We start from the raw sequence: 18,049 nt of genomic DNA, 5'->3' as shown, positions 1-18,049 counted from the left end.
AGTCTGTCATTCAGAGTGAAGTGAGGCAGAAAGAAAAAAACAAATACTGTATGCTAACACATATATATGGAATCTAAAAAAAAAAAAAAGGTTCTGCAGAACCTAGGGGCAGGACAGGTATAAAGATGCAGACATAGAAAATGGACTTGAGGACATGGGGAGGGGGAAGGGGGAAGGGTAAGCTGGGACGAAGTGAGAGAGTGGTATGGACATATATACACTACCAAATGTAAAATAGATAGCTAGTAGGAAAAAGCTGCATAGCACAGGGAGATCAGCTCAGTGCTTTGTGACCACCTTGAGGGGTTGGATAGGGAGGGTGGGAGGGAGACGCAAGAGGGAGGAGATATGGGGATATATGTATAGCTGATTCACTTTGTTATACAGGAGAAACTAACATACCATTGTAAAGCAATTATACTCCAATAAAGATGTATAAAAAAACAAAACAAAGAAAAAAGGATTTCGCTGGTGGTGCAGTGGTTAAGAATCCACCTGCCAATGCAGGGGACACGGGTTCAAGCCCTGGTCCAGGAAGATCCCACATGCCGTGGAGCAACTAAGCCTGTGTGCCACAACTACTGAGCCTACACTCTAGAGCCCACGAGCCACAACTACCGAGCCCATGTGCCACAACTGCTGAAGCCCGCATGCCTAGAGCCTGTGCCCCACAACAAGAGAAGCCACAGCAATGAGAAGCCTGCGCACTGCAACTAAGAGTAGCACCCGCTCGCCACAACTAGAGAAAGCCCGCGCACAGCAATGAAGACCCAATGCAGCCAAAAATAAATAAATAAATAAAATGAAGAAAAAAAAAAAAGGAAGTAATGGGAACATTTTGAGAGACCCTGTATTACATACACACACACTAACACACACACACACACACACACACGAGAGCTGATGGTGTAAGATCCAATCCAAAACCCAGCAGTTTGAGACCCCAGAAAGCACCAGTGTCCCAACTCAGTCAGGCCAAGGCAGTTCCCTCTTACTCAGCCTTTTGACCTTCAGTTGATTGGATGCGGCCCACCCACATTAGGGAGGGTGATCTGCTTAACTCAGTCTACTGATTGAAAGGTGAATCTCATCCAGAAACACTCACAGACACATCGGAATAATGTTTGGCCAAATGTCTGGACACCCAGTGGCCCAGTTAAGTTGACACATAAAATTAACAATCACAGACCATTATCAATGGAGTAAAATCAGTGGAAGCACCACTACAGAGGGTTAAGGATAACAGAGAGAATGATACAAAATGACATGGACAATTAGAAAAATATTGCAAAGCTTGATATTTCTTATTTATAAGTTTATATAATGGGCTTAAGCATTTGGTTTAATTTTTAAGAAAAGTGTTTATTTTTGACTCCCCTTTCAGATGTTAAATATGGGATAACTTTTTTCCTGCCTCTTTGTTTTGTACTCTCAAACAGTATTAACACAGGGTGCTTTCTCCAGATCATTCTACTTGAGCCTAAACTGAAACTTTGAACTTTAAAAGTGATATAAATGTCATGGGCTCTTTAAATGAAAATGTAAAACGGTAACCATCTCCTTATTTAAAGTGAAATGTCTTTTCCCATAGTTTCTTGTGTTTTTCCCTACAAAAAACACTTGCTATAGTATCACCCAGCTACATGGACATCCATCTCTAAAGCCAAGCTTTGTAACTCTAGGGGTTTGTGACTTTGGGTGTCACATTGCGGATTTGAGTATCAGTATGGTCCAAATATTCAACTTCGATGACCATGGCAAGTAGGAGTTATGGTTATGAGGATAGATTTTTTAGAAGAGAACAAATATTTGTACAGTGAAAGTTACCACAGTCAGAGCCTACTTGAGGATTCTCATTCTACCAGATGCTAATAGCTTATGTGGCTGTAGAAGTTGCCCCTGTGATGACATAGACTTTGGTTTCAATCCCACATGAAGCTGATGGCCACAGTTTATTAGGTCAGGTTCATCTTAATGAGTAAAATGCAACTTAATATTTGGAGGTTTCAAGTGAATCCCAAAAGTCTCTTAACAGAATAAGTTCTACACTTTGAAAAATATATTTTTCATTCATTAGAGCACTATATTAATTATTTTTGTGACACGTCTCTTTAATTGCTTTGAAACAACTAATACCTCTTTGTGGTGGTTATCTGGTTTAATCACCTCCAGTTACACAGCAATCCAGGTAGAGATGAAATTAAACTCTAAATTTATAAATAACACATAGTTTTTAGAATATCTCTTGCTTATTTTTCAGGGGGTACAATCTTGTTAGACCAAAAAGTAACCCACACATAGAGGCAGAGGTGAAGAATCCTTCTAGGGCAGTATACCTTTCAGGATGAGAGAATAAAGCAGAGGTTGGTTTTGTGAATGTATTTTTGAGTAAAATGCTAAACTCATGGAATATTGAAGGAATTGCCCAAGTATGAAGATGGCCTTTGCCTTTTATCTTTAAACAGTTGTCCTCTGACCAGCACTAATCTTTTTAAAAAATGTAGAGTACTATTTTAAAATTTCATGGCAATGCCCTTCTATTCTACCTGAAATGTGCTGATTTGGATAACTCCATCCTTGGTCTTCTGCAGTGACGTGCTGATAAATGCTTGGCAACCAGCTCCTCAGGGGCGGTGGGGAGGAGGGCTGATCTGTAACATTTGCCATTTTCCATGGTGTAAATTCTCCCACCACAGCCAATTTCAGGCTGCCAGCATCATCATCAACCAGCTTGAGAATTCCTTGAGATTTCACCATCACCTCCTGTAAGCTGGTCCAGGCCATCCCCAGCATGTCACTGGTTCCCCTATATTATACTTCTAACACCTAAATACCACTACTCCCAATACGTAAAATACCACCGCCCCCTTAGCTAACATTTTACATCTGAAGTTTTGGAGATGTTTTACTTATCCACGGTGCCATGTGTCCCTGTTTTCTCTCCTAGCAACTTTAGATCTCTGATCACGGCAGTTTAACAAAATAACCTTCTTTAACTTTTTTGTTATTGATAGATGTCATGAGATATTTGGGACCACTCACTCCTTCAGATGAACCAAATGTTAGAAAATGTTAGCATGACTGTTTTTTTAGTTACAATAAACTCTACTATTCAGTGCTTTTCATCTCCAGTATTGGTAACGGAGTTCTGTCTGGGATATAATGTAGAGAAAATGATAGCATGTTTATTCTTATAATTGTGGAAATACTAGAGAGGGGACCAGGAGCTGAGATTTATATTACGGAAGGGAGAGAATGCGTGAGTAAATTACAATCTTTATAAAAATTAAAGTAGATTACAATGAACTTTTTGAGCATTTTAAGACTTTATAGAGTTGAGAAACTAGAAGTTAGAACAGATTCAATATGCAGTGCTGCTGTCTTTTAAATTATTGTTCTTTCATTGTTTCCATAGCTCTTTAGAGAAAGAAAGAAGATCTGATGATGTCTTTCTGTAGCATAGTTACAAGTGCTTTTTGTTTTATTTTGTTTACATGGTCTTTTAATATGGATTCCTGGTTTGGCAAAATGTTAAGTGGAAACAATTTCAAACTTCTGTAACTTAGATTTGTTGAGCCTGAGGTTGGTATTTCTTCACAAATACTGATGGCTTTTTCTTTTCTTAAAATAATAGAAGCTTAAAAAAAAGAATTGTGTAAAGAGAGAAGTGTATTTTGTTTGGCCTCACTAAAATACCACTTGGCTCCATCCAGCCCATATTTTCTGACTCTGATCATGCCCTGAAGCAGCGAAAGGGTAGAAGTTTTTAAAATGAGATTTGAATTTGGGTATTTGCCATCCTTTCAGTTTTTGATTATATTGTTAGCCCTAGTTGGTCAAGCACTGGGAAGCTTGAGTGAATTTCCTTAATGAAACTTAACAGTAGGGAATCTATGTTGTTCAAAATTCGCTTTGCTAGTGGCCAATCTGAAAAAGACTCCTTTTTTGCTACAATTGCTTTTTTTAATGTGGTCTGCCTTCTCAACATACTGTTTATTCAGACAATACTTATTGATACATGGTAGACAATTTCATAAATAAAGGCAGGCTATTCAAGAATGGTGACATAAAAGAATAAAATGGTGACCCAAATTAAATTTTTTTTAAAAAAGGAATAGGTCAACTTCATTACTGGCTTGAACTAGTTAGGACATCCTATGGGAAAGTGATCCACTTTTGTGACAAAATCGATTTGTGCGTCACAAATAGAAATGGCAAGCCTAAAATTTGCACTGTATTTTTTCTATGCTTTGATCTTTGTTTTAAAGTAGAATACATCTTCCACAACTCAGTTGTGACCTCAATCATCTCCTTTACGTGGATATAGCAAAGCACCAAGGAAGCCTCTCCAGGGTCACACAGGGAACGGAGCAGAGCCAAAGCACATGCCAAGGAATTGCCTCTTCGTGCTGCCCTCGGCTAGCGCTAGTGTGCTAGCTGCGTGGTTTCGATAGTGGTCTTAATTGAGACTTTTCCCCCAAGTACTTGGCAGACTTAAAAAGCACATGTAAACAGTATACACATTCCATTTACTCTGAAACTGAGCTTCTTGTGGAATACAAATTAGCACCTATGCTCCACCCACAGCCCAGCCTCCAGCAGGGGAGCCGTACAGATTGTGCAGAGGACGTACAGTTTGCTGTCCAGCATCAGTAGCAACCTTTTCAGTGCTGAAACAGTGGTGACGCCCAGCGCTCTGAGTGACAGTTATTGTCGGCCTATTCAATAAATACTTAAATACTTTTCTAAAATCAAGTACTATGTGAGGGGAGTGGGAAGAACATCAAAAGGAAAAATAGGAGGCAGAAAGAATGGAAGAAAAAGAGGAGAACTATGAAAAGGAGAGGGAGGGGAAAGAGGCACTGCTCACTGGGCTTTGAAGTCAGAAAGATGGATTCAAATCTCAGCTTTATACTTTCCCAACTCTACATTTCTCTTAAATCTCGGACTGTTACCCAACTGTATTAAAGGTGAACAATAATGAGAAATCATTATTTATGAAATAATGAAAATCCTTATTTATAACGGTGGTGGCCGGCTTATGCGTTCTTTGCTGACTTCAGTGCATCAATTAGGATTTGGTTTGGCTGCATTGTGACAGAGACCTATACAAAGTTTACTATACAAGATTTTATTCTGTCACATAAAGAAGTTCAGAGATAGGCAGTCTAGGGCTCTTAAGGTGGTTTCTTAAGTTGTAAGAGCCTTGGCTCCTTACGGCTTTTTATTCAGCCATCCCTCATCTTCAGGGTTCGTTATGGCTGCTGGGGTTCGGCAATTACATCTTTGTTTCAGGGAGCAGAATGGATGAAGTACAGAAGGAGGGCTTTACCTTGTAAAAATCTCCTTGGAAAGGAGTTTTCCAGAAGTATCATGTGACCCTCTGTTTACATCTCATTGACCAGAACTTAATCTAGGCCATACGTACCTACAAGGAGCCTGGGAAGTGTGGGTTCACTGGTTCTCCTCGTTTTTTTTTTTTTTTTTTTTTGAGCTTTGTTTATGGGCTGCAGGGAGAAACACTCTAATCCTTAGAAAAATGTCTCAGAAGTTAATACTCTTACTATTAGTAATAATAATATTAACTCACATTTAAGGGGTCTCAGGTACAATGTTCAAAAATTTTTATGAACCATCTCATTTTATCTTCCTTTGATGTAGGCATTATTATAGCTATTTAACAGAAAAGAAGTTGTAGTTTGAAAAAGTTAAGTAGTTCGCCCAATGTTATGTCACTAGTAAGTGGTGGAGCTAGAGCTCAGACGCAGGCTTGTCTTTTTCTAGATCCCAAGCATTTAATCACTACTTTGTCTCGGACTTCTCAAATTTTAACTTGATAGTTTATCCATGTCCACATGAGGTGTTTTAAAACCTTTTATCCTATTTGTGGTATTATAGTCTTCGGCTCTCCACACTTTTCACCCAACACACACACACACACACACACACACACACACACTTCTCTCATGTATTTTTCTCAAATCTTTCAGTATTTCTATGCTTACGTAAAAGAATGTGACGTTTAATACTTGGTTAGTTCATTGTCAGTTGTCTTCCTGTATTTTGGTCAGGAGTCTGCTATTCGAGTTTTTGGCAGTTTATTTACTGAGCACTCTCTTTCTCCCAGATGCAGCCCTAAAAGTTATTGGGGAGAACAGGGTGAGTAAGAAAGAGTCCCTACCCTGAAGGCATTTACAGTATAATTTTTTATAGAATGGATTTTAGAGAAGCCTCTGAACGTCAGATTATACTATGACACTCCATGTAAATCACAACTGACCTAGATGTACACACCCATTTGTCCTTATAATTACAAGTGATTCATCTTTACCTCTAAATGACCACCTGCTCCTTCAAAACATTCCTAAGAAATTAGGTAAATAGGCAATTCTATTTTCATACTCTTTGTATTTTCCCCTTAAACGACATGGCTAATATTATTGTTGTAGTAATAAGAGCTTAATCTTAATATACATAAAGACAATATTAAATTGACTATAATACCTATTATGTTGAAATGTATATTAAAAAAATGAATTTCTATTTTATGACATTTTAAATAGTGGAAGAAATAATATACATACAAGTGTATTAGAAGCTCAAATCAAACGGGGACTAGTGTCACATTTGAGACCAGAGCCTGCCAATACAAGCCTGTGTAGGGTTTATTGTTGGTGTACGTTTTTACAAGATCAGAGAAGAAAGATCTTCCACCTGATAGGTTATGGAAAAGGGAGCATTACCCAGGGATGTGAGGTTGATGACTCCGTCCTACAAGACTTCCATTTAATCCAGTCTTTGTACCTGGAAATTGGATATTGAGAGAAGGGACAGACAAGGATTCTTGTTCTGACCATTTCTCTGCTTTGTTTCTAGTGCACATTCTGCTTAAAGTTATTTTTTTAAAAGAAGTTATTTTTCCCCCTATTTGGGAGCTACTCACAAATTATTTTGCTCTGCTTCCTGATTATCTACAGAACATTTTGTTTCTTAATGGAAAGGTGAATTTTTAATCAGCATAAATATACCATCTCCCCCTGGGATTTGCCTAGATGCATTCATTCCTAGTCTTTAAGGTACTTTGTTAACAGAGCTCCATCAGTTCTTTCTTGCTTAGGTTATTTGGCATATATCATGTGTCCTGACATTTATCAGTAATGAGTCTCCAGGCTCTCCTAATAGTCCCTTTTATCTTGACCTAATTAACTTTATCTGATCGTGGAAAACTTATATTTTCTAATTATCCTTGAGATAATGGGCTTCATTATTGCCTTGAATGAATTTTACATTGCAAACTTAACACCATTTTGTTCCTAATGATAATGAAAAATAGCACTTGCATTGAGTTTTAGAATTAAACAATTTTTAAAGGCCTTTCTACATTACATGCAATCCTTACTGCAAAACTGAGGGAAATGGTTTATGCCCATTCGTGGTTTCATGTCACAAGGGATTCTGCAGTAAACATGACAGACATGGTTTCCTCCTTCCTATCACTTTATGGTGGAGAAATGTTTATTATGAATGAAGGAGGCATGTTTTTATAAGAAATCTATAGCCCAGAGAACTTAAGTGTCTTGCCCTGAGTCAGTGTATGTGATAGAATTTGTCTGGGTGTGTGATCAATGACCAAACTGGAAAGGAAGTAAGAAGGAGATTGTAAAGAGTCTTGGAAAACTGACCAAAGGGTTGGAATGTTTTTTCTATAGATAACAGGTAGCCATTAGAGGTTTTGGATTGGAGTGGAAATGTAGTCAAAGTTTTTAGAAAAAAAAATTCTGATAGTGAGGTGCCATTCAGTGAATAAGGTTGTAGAGATGTGGAACAACTGAGAAACTATTAATAATTATATGTTTAAGAGAAAGCCCTGAAATAATGGATTGATGATAGGCTGGGATGGGACGAATAGAGGAGACACTATAATCAGAAAATGGGGGAGGACTTGGTAGCTGATTACATAGAAGGAAAAGAGAAGTCAATGATGTTTGAAAGAAAAACTTGGTAATAATCGATAGCAGTAAGAGCAAAGAGCATCAGTTAAGAGAAGCCCAAATGCCCATTCAGGGGGCTTCTTTCCTAAAGCCAGGAACAATGTTCCTTCCTGCTGTCTTCTTTCTGCATCCAATCTAAGCGTTGCTTCCTCTCTTCTGGTCTGCCCTGAGGGAAGAAGGAGAAATTCTCCCGAAGATTTGAAATTAACGAGAAAATGGAGCGAAGGTTATTACTCCAAAGTGGGTCTTTCCCTGCATGTGTGAAATGATAGGACCGCTAGACAGGTGTGTGCCATGTACGGAGTGTTGACTGAGTGGGTTGCTTCCTAGGCATTTTTTGTCGACCACAACTCGCGTACCACCACTTTCATCGATCCCCGGCTCCCGCTTCAGAGCAGCAGACCCACGAGCGCGCTGGTGCATCGACAGCACCTGACCAGGCAGCGCAGCCACAGCGCAGGCGAGGTGAGTCCCGAGCCTTAGCGACCGACCTGTTGGCTGATAGAAGCACGGGATGTGGGGTTTATGGAATCGTGCTGGCTCTTTCTTATTGTTTTGTTTTTCTAGTTTGATTTAAGAGACTATCATTTGGAGGCTGAAAGTGTTGGAATGTTAACGGGGCTTCTCTGGAAACTCATAGAGCCTAAATTACAGGTTTAAAAGGTAGGGCATGTGAGGAAAGGTTGAAGAAATTAGAGATTTAGAAAAAAAAATTCAGTGGATGGTGAGAGGGAATTCATAATGCAATACAGTGTTCAAAAGAGGATGATGATGAGCCCTTTTGCATACCTAAGAGCAGCTTCATAGGAAGAAATGAATGTAACTTTTTTAGGGGATTAAAATTAGGTTAAAGATAGGGAAGTTTCTTAAGTGAGGATTGCTGGATTAGATTAAAATCTTCGGCCAATGCTATGGGGTTGTGGCATCCTCACTAATATTCTTTAAAGTTAGGATATGTATGAGGGTTGATTTATGTACTCTTAAGTGCTCAGAGAAAATGGGTGGCATTAAGAATTACTAAAAGCTGTACCGTACTCTATTATACTTTGCTAGTTTGCAGTGTCCCATGGTAACCACATGAGGGCTCTCTAATAATCTAACCAGGAAAAAAAATAAAGAAAAAGAAAAGAAAAAGAAAAGAAATAATCTCTTCCTATTTCCCTTTTTCTGTAGCAGGTTAAATAAATAAAAGGGGAATGTTTTAGGTCACATATTTTCTCCTTAGTACAGACTTACGCTTTGAATGTCATATATTATCACTTGATATACATTGTTTCTAAAAATTCCCTTAGACAAGAAGAATTAAGATTCTTTTCCTGCATGCCTTTTCCACGTTCCATCTATGTGCATATCATATTTTCAGTATTATAGCGTATGTCAAATATTTTTGTAGCTTCTATTATAAGAAAAGATTATGAATGTAATAAATAACTGGATTTGATTCATCAAAATTCCACTCTTGGAATTTCCCCTCATGATTTACATACTGGCTCTAATGATTATGTGTGTTTGCTGGTTGTAAGTGAAGACATAGAAGAGTACACACAAGAAGCTCACATAAAAATGATATATCAATCTATTGCAGGATGAGGTATGCACAAAAATATTCATGTTTTATGAGTAGCTAATAAATCTCTACCTGGCTGTCATATAAAACATTAGTGGTGAACTGGATGATGCTAATAGCATTCATCTAAAAAGCAGAACAGACCTCTCACCTTTGGACCTTGTGCGTGATATGTAGCATATTAGGGCCCTGCCTGGTTTTATCACGCAACCAGTGCACTTTAGATGCTTGCCTTAATTGACTTCACAATATGACGCTGGCTGTTCAGTCTGATCAGGACTACATGCATGAGATTAGTAGCTATACTTACATTTTCTTTCAACTCCTCTGCCTCAGAACTCGAATTATTTTCATGGTCTAGCAGTAGGAATACTAAGGTACACATTAAAATTTGAATGTGGACTTCTTCTTTTTGACGGAAACTGAGCAGTGGAACAGAGACGACCCCATAAAGATGCAGCATTCAGTCTCAGCGTTGTTAAACCCTTGAGGGGAATGTGCTTTCTGGCCCAGCTGTCGGAAGCACGCACATCCTGCAGTAATACACACGTTTATCGCGGCATGCCCACTGATAATGGTCTGGTTTGAAGAAGCAGGGTGTCAAGGAGAAGACCTTTGGCTGTTCTGGGAAATGATGACACAAGGCAACTTACTGACAGGAGGGAAAGTATATGTTGGTAGATTGAAATGATAAGTTTGGTGACTGACAGGGTATACTTAATGATTGAATCGAATCTCCCCCAAGAGGGGCTGACTTCATTTCTCAGAGCGAATAACTCAAGAGAAGCAGAGTGGGAAATTTCTAGTTACGTTCACAAGTCTTCCTAGCCATTCCCTTAGACTTATTTAGCAAATATTCCAGGTAGTAGAAATTTTGGTATCTTTTCCATCCAACAAATGAATACTTACTAAACACCTGTAGTGTAGAAACGTGGTTGGTGTGAGGGATACAAGTAAATAATGTATGTTCCTGTGTTCTTATTAAGGAGAGAATATATAAAACTAACCGTAATCCAGATGAATAACAATACAAGCTAAAAATGCTTTATAGACTGTTAATAATGGCAGCTGCTTTAGAAATGTACCCCGAGTGCTGTGGGTGCTCAGAGAAGCTGACATTTAATGTCAGCTTGAAGGGAAGGGAAGGCTTCATCGAGGAGGGGCTGTTTGAACTACACATTGAAGAATGAGTGAGAAGATTCTTGAAGGATAAACAAGCAGTCGAGGGTGGGGACAATATTTCCAGCTTTAGGGCCTTTAGAAAAACCCTCACTGAACACCTAACGGATGCAGTATGATAAAATGGTTGTGAGGGTTTGAATGGGTGGGAGTAGAAACTGTATTTCAAAAGCACCAATTTATAAATCCAGGAGGTTGTTTTGCCTTTTGTTCTCTTACTCTCTTTTTCGACTGTTACTACTGTTGTCTTAAAAGACTTCTGTAGTATGGAGGAAGAATGCTAAAACAGAAGCTAAAGCATTGTTAGAGTTTTCTGGTAAGACTATTAATTGGCGTTTTTATTTATCTCCTTGTATGTATGAGTTTCTAAGTCTATAATCAGTACATAACTAATTCAGGTTGGGGCAACCCTATTTAGCTCCTCCACACCTGCTGTGAATAGCTTTCTGGTGTGGGAGGTTCAAACCAGAAAGAGCTGTTGTACTGGGTGCTCTAACAGGCATGTAAAATTGCTTCTGAGGAGATAATATCCAACTCGGAAACCCACATGAAGACTGCTGCTCTTCATCCCCTCCTCTGCTGAGGCAGGGAATTCCCTGACCTGCCTTGGCCAAAAGAAGGTATATCCTGGCACTGCCTGATGAATTTTGTACCACCCAAATGTTCTCTCTGATTGTATTTTTGCAGGTTTGTGTTCTGTCAGGTAGAAGTTATTCCTGAGGAACAGGTATTCAGCAATCTACATCCCCAAGAGGTGTAGGCATTTTGAGCTACTCCTGTACCACTTGGTGAACAGTTACTGCCCTGGCCCCTCTCAGGGACATTATACCCCAACCCATCCCCTCAATTCAGCAACTAAAGCAGAGCTTTTGAGAGTCCTGTGTCAGCTTCTTCAGCTAGCCTCTCTTCTGATCAGTTGGTACTTAACAATGCTTATTATCAAGTGTTCTGAACAACTTGGCTTGGGGTACTGATGTAAAGTATCCTAGGATTTGGTGCAGAACAAAAACACTGCTTGTGTTTGCAGGTAGGAGAAGATTCTCGACATGCAGGACCACCAGTTCTTCCCAGGCCGTCGAGTACGTTCAATACAGTCAGTAGGCCACAGTACCAGGACATGGTTCCAGTGGGTATGTCATCTCTTTCCCGAAATCTTTATCTTTGCTTTTCATGTCAGTGTGTGCCATGCCTTCTCTGCTGACAAATTTCCCTATTGTCAGCCTGCTACATTTGCCCTGTTCTGAAAAACTGCTGCATTATCCCTAAGAAATTGATTTGAGTCTCAAAACACTTATGTCTTGTAAAATCCTATAGGATGAGAATTTTTTCTACTACTCTACCTTACCTGAGTAGTGCTATTATATTAGATTGTTGAAGTTAAGGAAAAATAAGTTCTTAAGGCAGCTGTATTGTGTGGTCATTTTAAATTAGGCATTTGGACAAGCATTTATTTAGTATATATCTAATGCTTGAGACAGAGTTTAAAAGGTGTGTGAGCCTCACAAAATAAGAAAGCAATGATGGCACATTCTTAAGGGGTTTTGTAGCAAATGCAAGACAGCAAAAGTCTCCAAAATTGTAAAATAAAAATAAATGAATGTAGGCAAGTTGGCCTAAAGAACAACTTGAGTTGTTAGTAAAATGATGAGGTTGAAGTAGATCAGTTTTCAAACCTAGAGCCCCTAAGGCAGGTGGAGTGGACAGACTGGCAGGAGGCCAGACGGGCTCCCTGTTTCATCTTAAATTTGAGCAGCTCTCCATTTGTCTGGTTTTGCTTTACAATTTTTACTTTTTCAAGAAAGACTTTACCATGAAATATAATGCAGTGCCCATGTCCTAAAAAGTTCGACAGTCACTGAATAAGAAGAAACTTTGGGTAGAAATGGAACAGTCTATGTTTTATTATGCTGTTACTCATATGATACTAAATGCTGCACATAGAATTTTAAAGTACTAGAAAATTGTGGTTTAAAAAGTTATCTAGTCTCTGAACTTAGAATGTAAAAACTGCTGACAAAACCTCAATTATAAAAATGTTTTTATTATTTATATGTGGTGAAATGTGCAGTTAGGGACACTTTGAGTTTGACAATGGGATTCCATGTTAGCAGATAGTATTTTTTTTTATTTTATTTTTTTATTTTATTTACATTTTACTAAAATTAGCATGATGCAGCTAAAATTTGAAGTGGCAAATGTCTAGAGAATTATATTTCTTTTGAGTGATATTTTGTTAAAGTAAGGCATGTTTCATGATCATATTTATGAGCACAAGAGTATTGACTGGACTAGAATTAGAATCTCTGATGTTTGAGAATTCAGACACTCAGTTCTGTAATTTAAATATATCTGTATTTCTGATTACAAATAAATGTAATCAAGATGAATTATCTTAAGTAAGCAAATTAGTTTCTTGACAAAAGAGTATTAAGAGTATTAGTAAACGTTAATTAAATTTAAAATTTCTGTAAACATTAGCCAGCCTTGACTAAGATATAGATTTTCCTTTTAAAATATTATGTACATAATTGATGATGCTGGTTGTATTGTAGCTGTTGGTTTAGTTGGTTTGGTAAAGAGCCACCCTGTGGCTTAATGGCATTTATTTCCACATAGAGTTTGGGAATGGTTTGCCTCTGCATATTGGTAGTTGCTGCTGGCAACTACGGTATTTTAGCAACTCTTGCTCTACCTCTTTACCTCTGTAGGTGGCTGACATTTAATCAGAAGATGGTTTTCCGTTTTTAACAATTGCTTATAAGGTTGCTTTTGGTAAGCAGTAGCATAAAACAATCAGTATCTAGAATCTTGTTGGTGATCTCATCTTGCAATTTGATAATAAATATGGCTCATCAGATGAGTTTAATGAGTGCTTAAGTCAGTCATACCTAACAGATCTAAGTCCAATACTGATATAACAGGATAGACACAAATTGCAATTTAAGCATCTTTAGTGGCTCTAAACTATGACTTTGAATACAAGGAATATTAACCAGAAAAACAAAACTTAAAAAGTCTGGATTTATGTGCATAAAATAACAGATTTTAAAATATTATTACATATGTATGTTTTTTCAGCTTACAATGACAAGATTGTTGCATTTCTGCGCCAGCCCAACATCTTTGAAATTCTACAGGAGCGTCAACCTGATCTTACCAGGAATCACTCACTCAGGTAACCATAATGTTGGTATTTAATTCAGGTTGCATAAGCCCCAACCATTAAATCTTCAGTAACACTGGTAATTGTCTTGGAAATTCACTCTTGCTTTGTGGCATTCTGAACAAAGTCATCTTGTACACAAATACTTTGTTATTAATATCAGGTCAGTGTAGTCCTGCCTTTTCTCTGTTAAGTATGAGGACTGAATGAAACTGACTAAAGAACCTGGAACCAACTTTAAAGAGATATGAAAATTTCACAGCCAAGAATGCATCCTAGATGTGCAGATTATAACAAAAATAATAAGACACTACCTATTAGAATGTAACTTGAGTAAACAAAAGTAACATAGAGTTTATTGAATTGAGATTTATAAAATCCTAGACTTGGTATTCACAATTTTCCATAATAAAAACACAGTGGAACCCAAGGAAGAAATCTGATCCTCTCCAGAGTCTAGCATTCCCCTGCAGGAACCCTTTCTTCTAAACAACTCTTCAGTGCATCACACTTTAAGCCCAGTTTTCCTTTCCTGAATACATGCTGTTCCTTTTCCTTGGCAACTCTTCTCTTCTTCTATGTTTGGCAAGATTTTTCTTTTTAAATTCAATGTAAAATGCCCCTCCTTGAAGCCTTTCGGCTCCACTGTGGACTCTCAGGCTCATGATCTAGTGTAGTATTTCTCAACTTTGGTGTGCTAGGCATCAGAGAGGTGGAGATGGAAAGACGTAGGAGTTTCTGCTGAAAATCCTGCATAACTCAAAGCCCATTTGGTCTACATGCCACCTTAACTGACAGGAAGAACATGTTTGCCCCATGGTGCCATCCTGCCCTATGGCAGTGATTCTCAAATATTGCTCCACTAAGTTGTGTCAAGCTGTTTTTATCAGCATTACTGTGGAGTTTTATAAGGTACAGAATGCCAGGTCTTGCTTCTGCCAACTCCTCTCCCTTCTCTGAATTTATACCCTCTATCCTCCCATGCCCTGCCCAGAAATTTAATTCAGGAGGTCTGGGATAGAGCTCAAGCATTTAATTTCTTAAAACCTCACTGTAGCCGGCTCGGGGTCTCTTCCCTCCGCCGTCACTGAACTGCCCCGGAGCCCGAGGGGAGGGCGGCCTCACTGAGGCTGCCGGCTCTGGAGGGGCCCCACCAGCCGAAGCCGCGACAGTCCTTGGGACTGCGGGCCAGTTGTTTCAACAAGTAACTTAAAGACAAAATGGAAAAACAAGGAGGTTTGTGCCTGAGATCATGTTGATGTGAAACCAGGGATGGCCACCTTGTCCCAGTGATTACAACTTGGAGGAGCTTCAAGATGGTGGAAGAGTAAGACGCGGAGATCACCTTCCTCCCAACAAATACATCAGAAATACATCTACATTGCAGCCAGTTAAGCCAACTGTGCTCTTTTCCCCATGGGGGCTCGGTGCGCAATGGCTGCAAACAGCAGCCTCCTTGGTAGTGTATGCAGCCTGTTGCCTGTATGGGTTGCCCTAAGGGACCTTGGAGACAGCCCTTTCCAGTGAACATTAATGACTGGCATGCTGTCTCCAATCTAGGCTCCAGACAGGTATGTGTGGTGCCTTTGGAAAGCCCCAGGGCACAGTGGCCAGGGTCCACATTGGCCAGGTCATAATGTCCATCCACACCAAGCTGCAGAACAAGGAGCATGTGATTGAGGCCCTCCGCAGGGCCAAGTTCAAGTTACCTGGCCGCCAGAAGATCCACATCTCCAAGAAGTGGGGATTTACTAAGTTTAATGCAAATGAATTGGAAAACATGGTGGCAGAAAAGCGACTCATCCCAGATGGCTGTGGGGTCAAGTACATCCCTAATCGTGGCCCCCTGGACAAATGGCGGGCCCTGCACTCGTGAGAGCCTTGGCGCTGCCCCGTCCCTACCCATGCCCACCAATAAACCCTACTTTCTTGTCCCTGTAAAAAAAAAAAAAAAAAAAAAAAAGAATAGGGACGGGACCTGCACCAGTGGGAGGGAGCTGTGGAGAAGGAAAGGTTTCCACACACTAGGAAGGCCCTTTGCGCGTGGAGACTGCGGGTGGCGGAGGGGGAAGCTTTGGAGCCGCAGAGGAGAGCGCAGCAACAGGGATGCGGAGGGCAAAGCGGAGAGATTCCCGTACGGAGGATCTGTGCCGACCAGCACTCACCAGCCCGAGAGGCGTGTCTGCTCACCCGCCGGGGCGGGCGGGGGCTGGGAGCTGAGGCTCGGGCTTCGGAGGTCAGATCCCAGGGAGAGGACTGGGGTTGGCTGCGTGAACACAGCCTGAAGGCGGCTAGTGTGCCACAGCTAGCCGGGAGGGAGTCCAGGAAAAAGTCTGGAGCTGCCGAAGAGGCAAGAGACTTTTTCTTGCCTCTTTGTTTCCTGGTGCGCGAGGAGAGGGGCTTAAGAGTGCTGCTTAAAGAAGCTCCAGAGACGGGCACGAGCCGTGGCTATCAGCGCGGACCCCAGAGACGGGCATGAGACGCTAGGCTGCTGCTGCCGCCACCAAGAAGCCTGTGTGCGAGCACAGGTCACTGTCCCCACCTCCCCTCCCGGGAGCCTGTGCAGCCCGCCACGGCCAGGGTCCCGGGATCCAGGGACAAATTCCCTGGGAGAACACATGTCGCGCCTCAGGCTGGTGCAACATCACGCTGCCGCCACAGGCTCACCCCGCATCCGTACCCCTCTCCCCCCGGCCTGAGTGAGCCAGAGCCCCCGAATCAGCTGCTCCTTTAACCCCGTCATGTCTGAGCAAAGAACAGACGCCCTCAGGCGACCTACGTGCAGAGGCAGGTCCAAATCCAAAGCTGAACCCCGGGAGCTGTGCAAACAAAGAGAAAGGGAAATCTCTCCCAGCAGCCTCAGGAGCAGCGGATTAAATCTCCACAATCAACTTGATATACCCTGCATCTGTGGGATACCTGAATAGACAACGAATCATCCCAAATTGAGGAGGTGGACTTTTGGAGCAACGTTATGTATATATATTTTTCCCCTTTTTTCTCTTTTTGTGAGTGTGTATGTGTATGCTTCTGTGTGATTTTGTCTGTATAGCTTTGCTTTTACCATTTGTCCTAGGGTTCTGTCTGTCGGGGGGTTTTTTTATTATTACTTAAAAAAATTTTTTTTTCTTAATAATTATTTTTTATTTTAATAACTTTATTTTACGTTATTTTATTTTATCTTCTTCCTTCTTTCTTTCTTTATTTTCTCCCTTTTATTCTGAGCCGTGTAGAGGACAGGCTCTTGGTGCTCCAGCCAGGCATCAGGGCTGTGCCACTGAGGTGGGAGAGCCAAGTTCAGGACACTGGTCCACAAGAGACCATCCCAAATTGAGGAGGTGGACTTTTGGAGCAACGTTATGTATATATATTTTTCCCCTTTTTTCTCTTTTTGTGAGTGTGTATGTGTATGCTTCTGTGTGATTTTGTCTGTATAGCTTTGCTTTTACCATTTGTCCTAGGGTTCTGTCTGTCGGGGGGTTTTTTTATTATTACTTAAAAAAATTTTTTTTTCTTAATAATTATTTTTTATTTTAATAACTTTATTTTACGTTATTTTATTTTATCTTCTTCCTTCTTTCTTTCTTTATTTTCTCCCTTTTATTCTGAGCCGTGTAGAGGACAGGCTCTTGGTGCTCCAGCCAGGCATCAGGGCTGTGCCACTGAGGTGGGAGAGCCAAGTTCAGGACACTGGTCCACAAGAGACCTCCCAGCTCCACATAATATCAAATGGCAAAAATCTCCCAGCGATCTCCATCTCAACACCAAGACCCAGCTCCACTCAACGACCAGCAAGCTACAGTGCAGGACACCCTATGCCAAACAACTAGCAAGACAGGAACACAACACCATCCATTAGAACAGAGGCTGCCTAAAATCATAATAAGGCCACAGACACCCCAAAACACACCACCAGATGTGGACCTGCCCACCAGAAAGACAAGATCCAGCCTCATCCACCACAACACAGGCACTAGTCCCTTCCACCAGAAACCCTACACAACCCACTGAACCAACCTTAGCCACAGGGGACAGACACCAAAAACAATGGAAACTACGAACCTGCAGCCTGCAAAAAGGAGACCCCAAACACAGTAAGTTAAGCAAAATGAGAAGACAGAGAAACACACAGAAGATGAAGGAGCAAGG

At 40.5% G+C, this 18,049-nt stretch overlaps 2 protein-coding genes and 1 non-coding gene across 10 annotated transcripts in view; all 3 read left to right on the top strand.

Moving 5' to 3' along the window:
* Window positions 1–18,049, top strand: part of HECW2 (HECT, C2 and WW domain containing E3 ubiquitin protein ligase 2) — a 410,406-nt gene that overhangs the window by 301,233 nt on the left and 91,124 nt on the right. For all 8 annotated transcript variants that reach the window (XM_055089204.1, XM_028480351.2, XM_024115624.2 and 5 more), the window contains 3 exons: window positions 8,322–8,456; window positions 11,765–11,867; window positions 13,816–13,912. In XM_055089204.1, coding sequence (XP_054945179.1) covers window positions 8,322–8,456; window positions 11,765–11,867; window positions 13,816–13,912 — 335 coding nt within the window. The remainder of the gene's footprint in view (window positions 1–8,321; window positions 8,457–11,764; window positions 11,868–13,815; window positions 13,913–18,049) is intronic.
* Window positions 15,282–15,416, top strand: LOC112062117 (small nucleolar RNA SNORA70). Its single transcript, XR_002890563.1, has one exon. It is a non-coding gene; the product is annotated as a small nucleolar RNA SNORA70 (small nucleolar RNA).
* On the top strand, window positions 15,447–15,853 carry LOC114484392 (60S ribosomal protein L10-like; the record flags this gene model as incomplete). Its single annotated transcript, XM_028480382.2, has 1 exon — window positions 15,447–15,853. A coding segment is annotated over one exon (330 nt), but the record flags the coding sequence as incomplete, so codon positions are not given.

Source organism: Physeter macrocephalus, chromosome 2 (assembly GCF_002837175.3).
Source record: "Physeter macrocephalus isolate SW-GA chromosome 2, ASM283717v5, whole genome shotgun sequence".
Lineage (NCBI taxonomy): Eukaryota > Metazoa > Chordata > Mammalia > Artiodactyla > Physeteridae > Physeter > Physeter macrocephalus.
The sequence above is the reverse complement of the archived record's forward strand: the minus strand, read 5'-3'. Positions and strand labels throughout refer to the sequence as shown.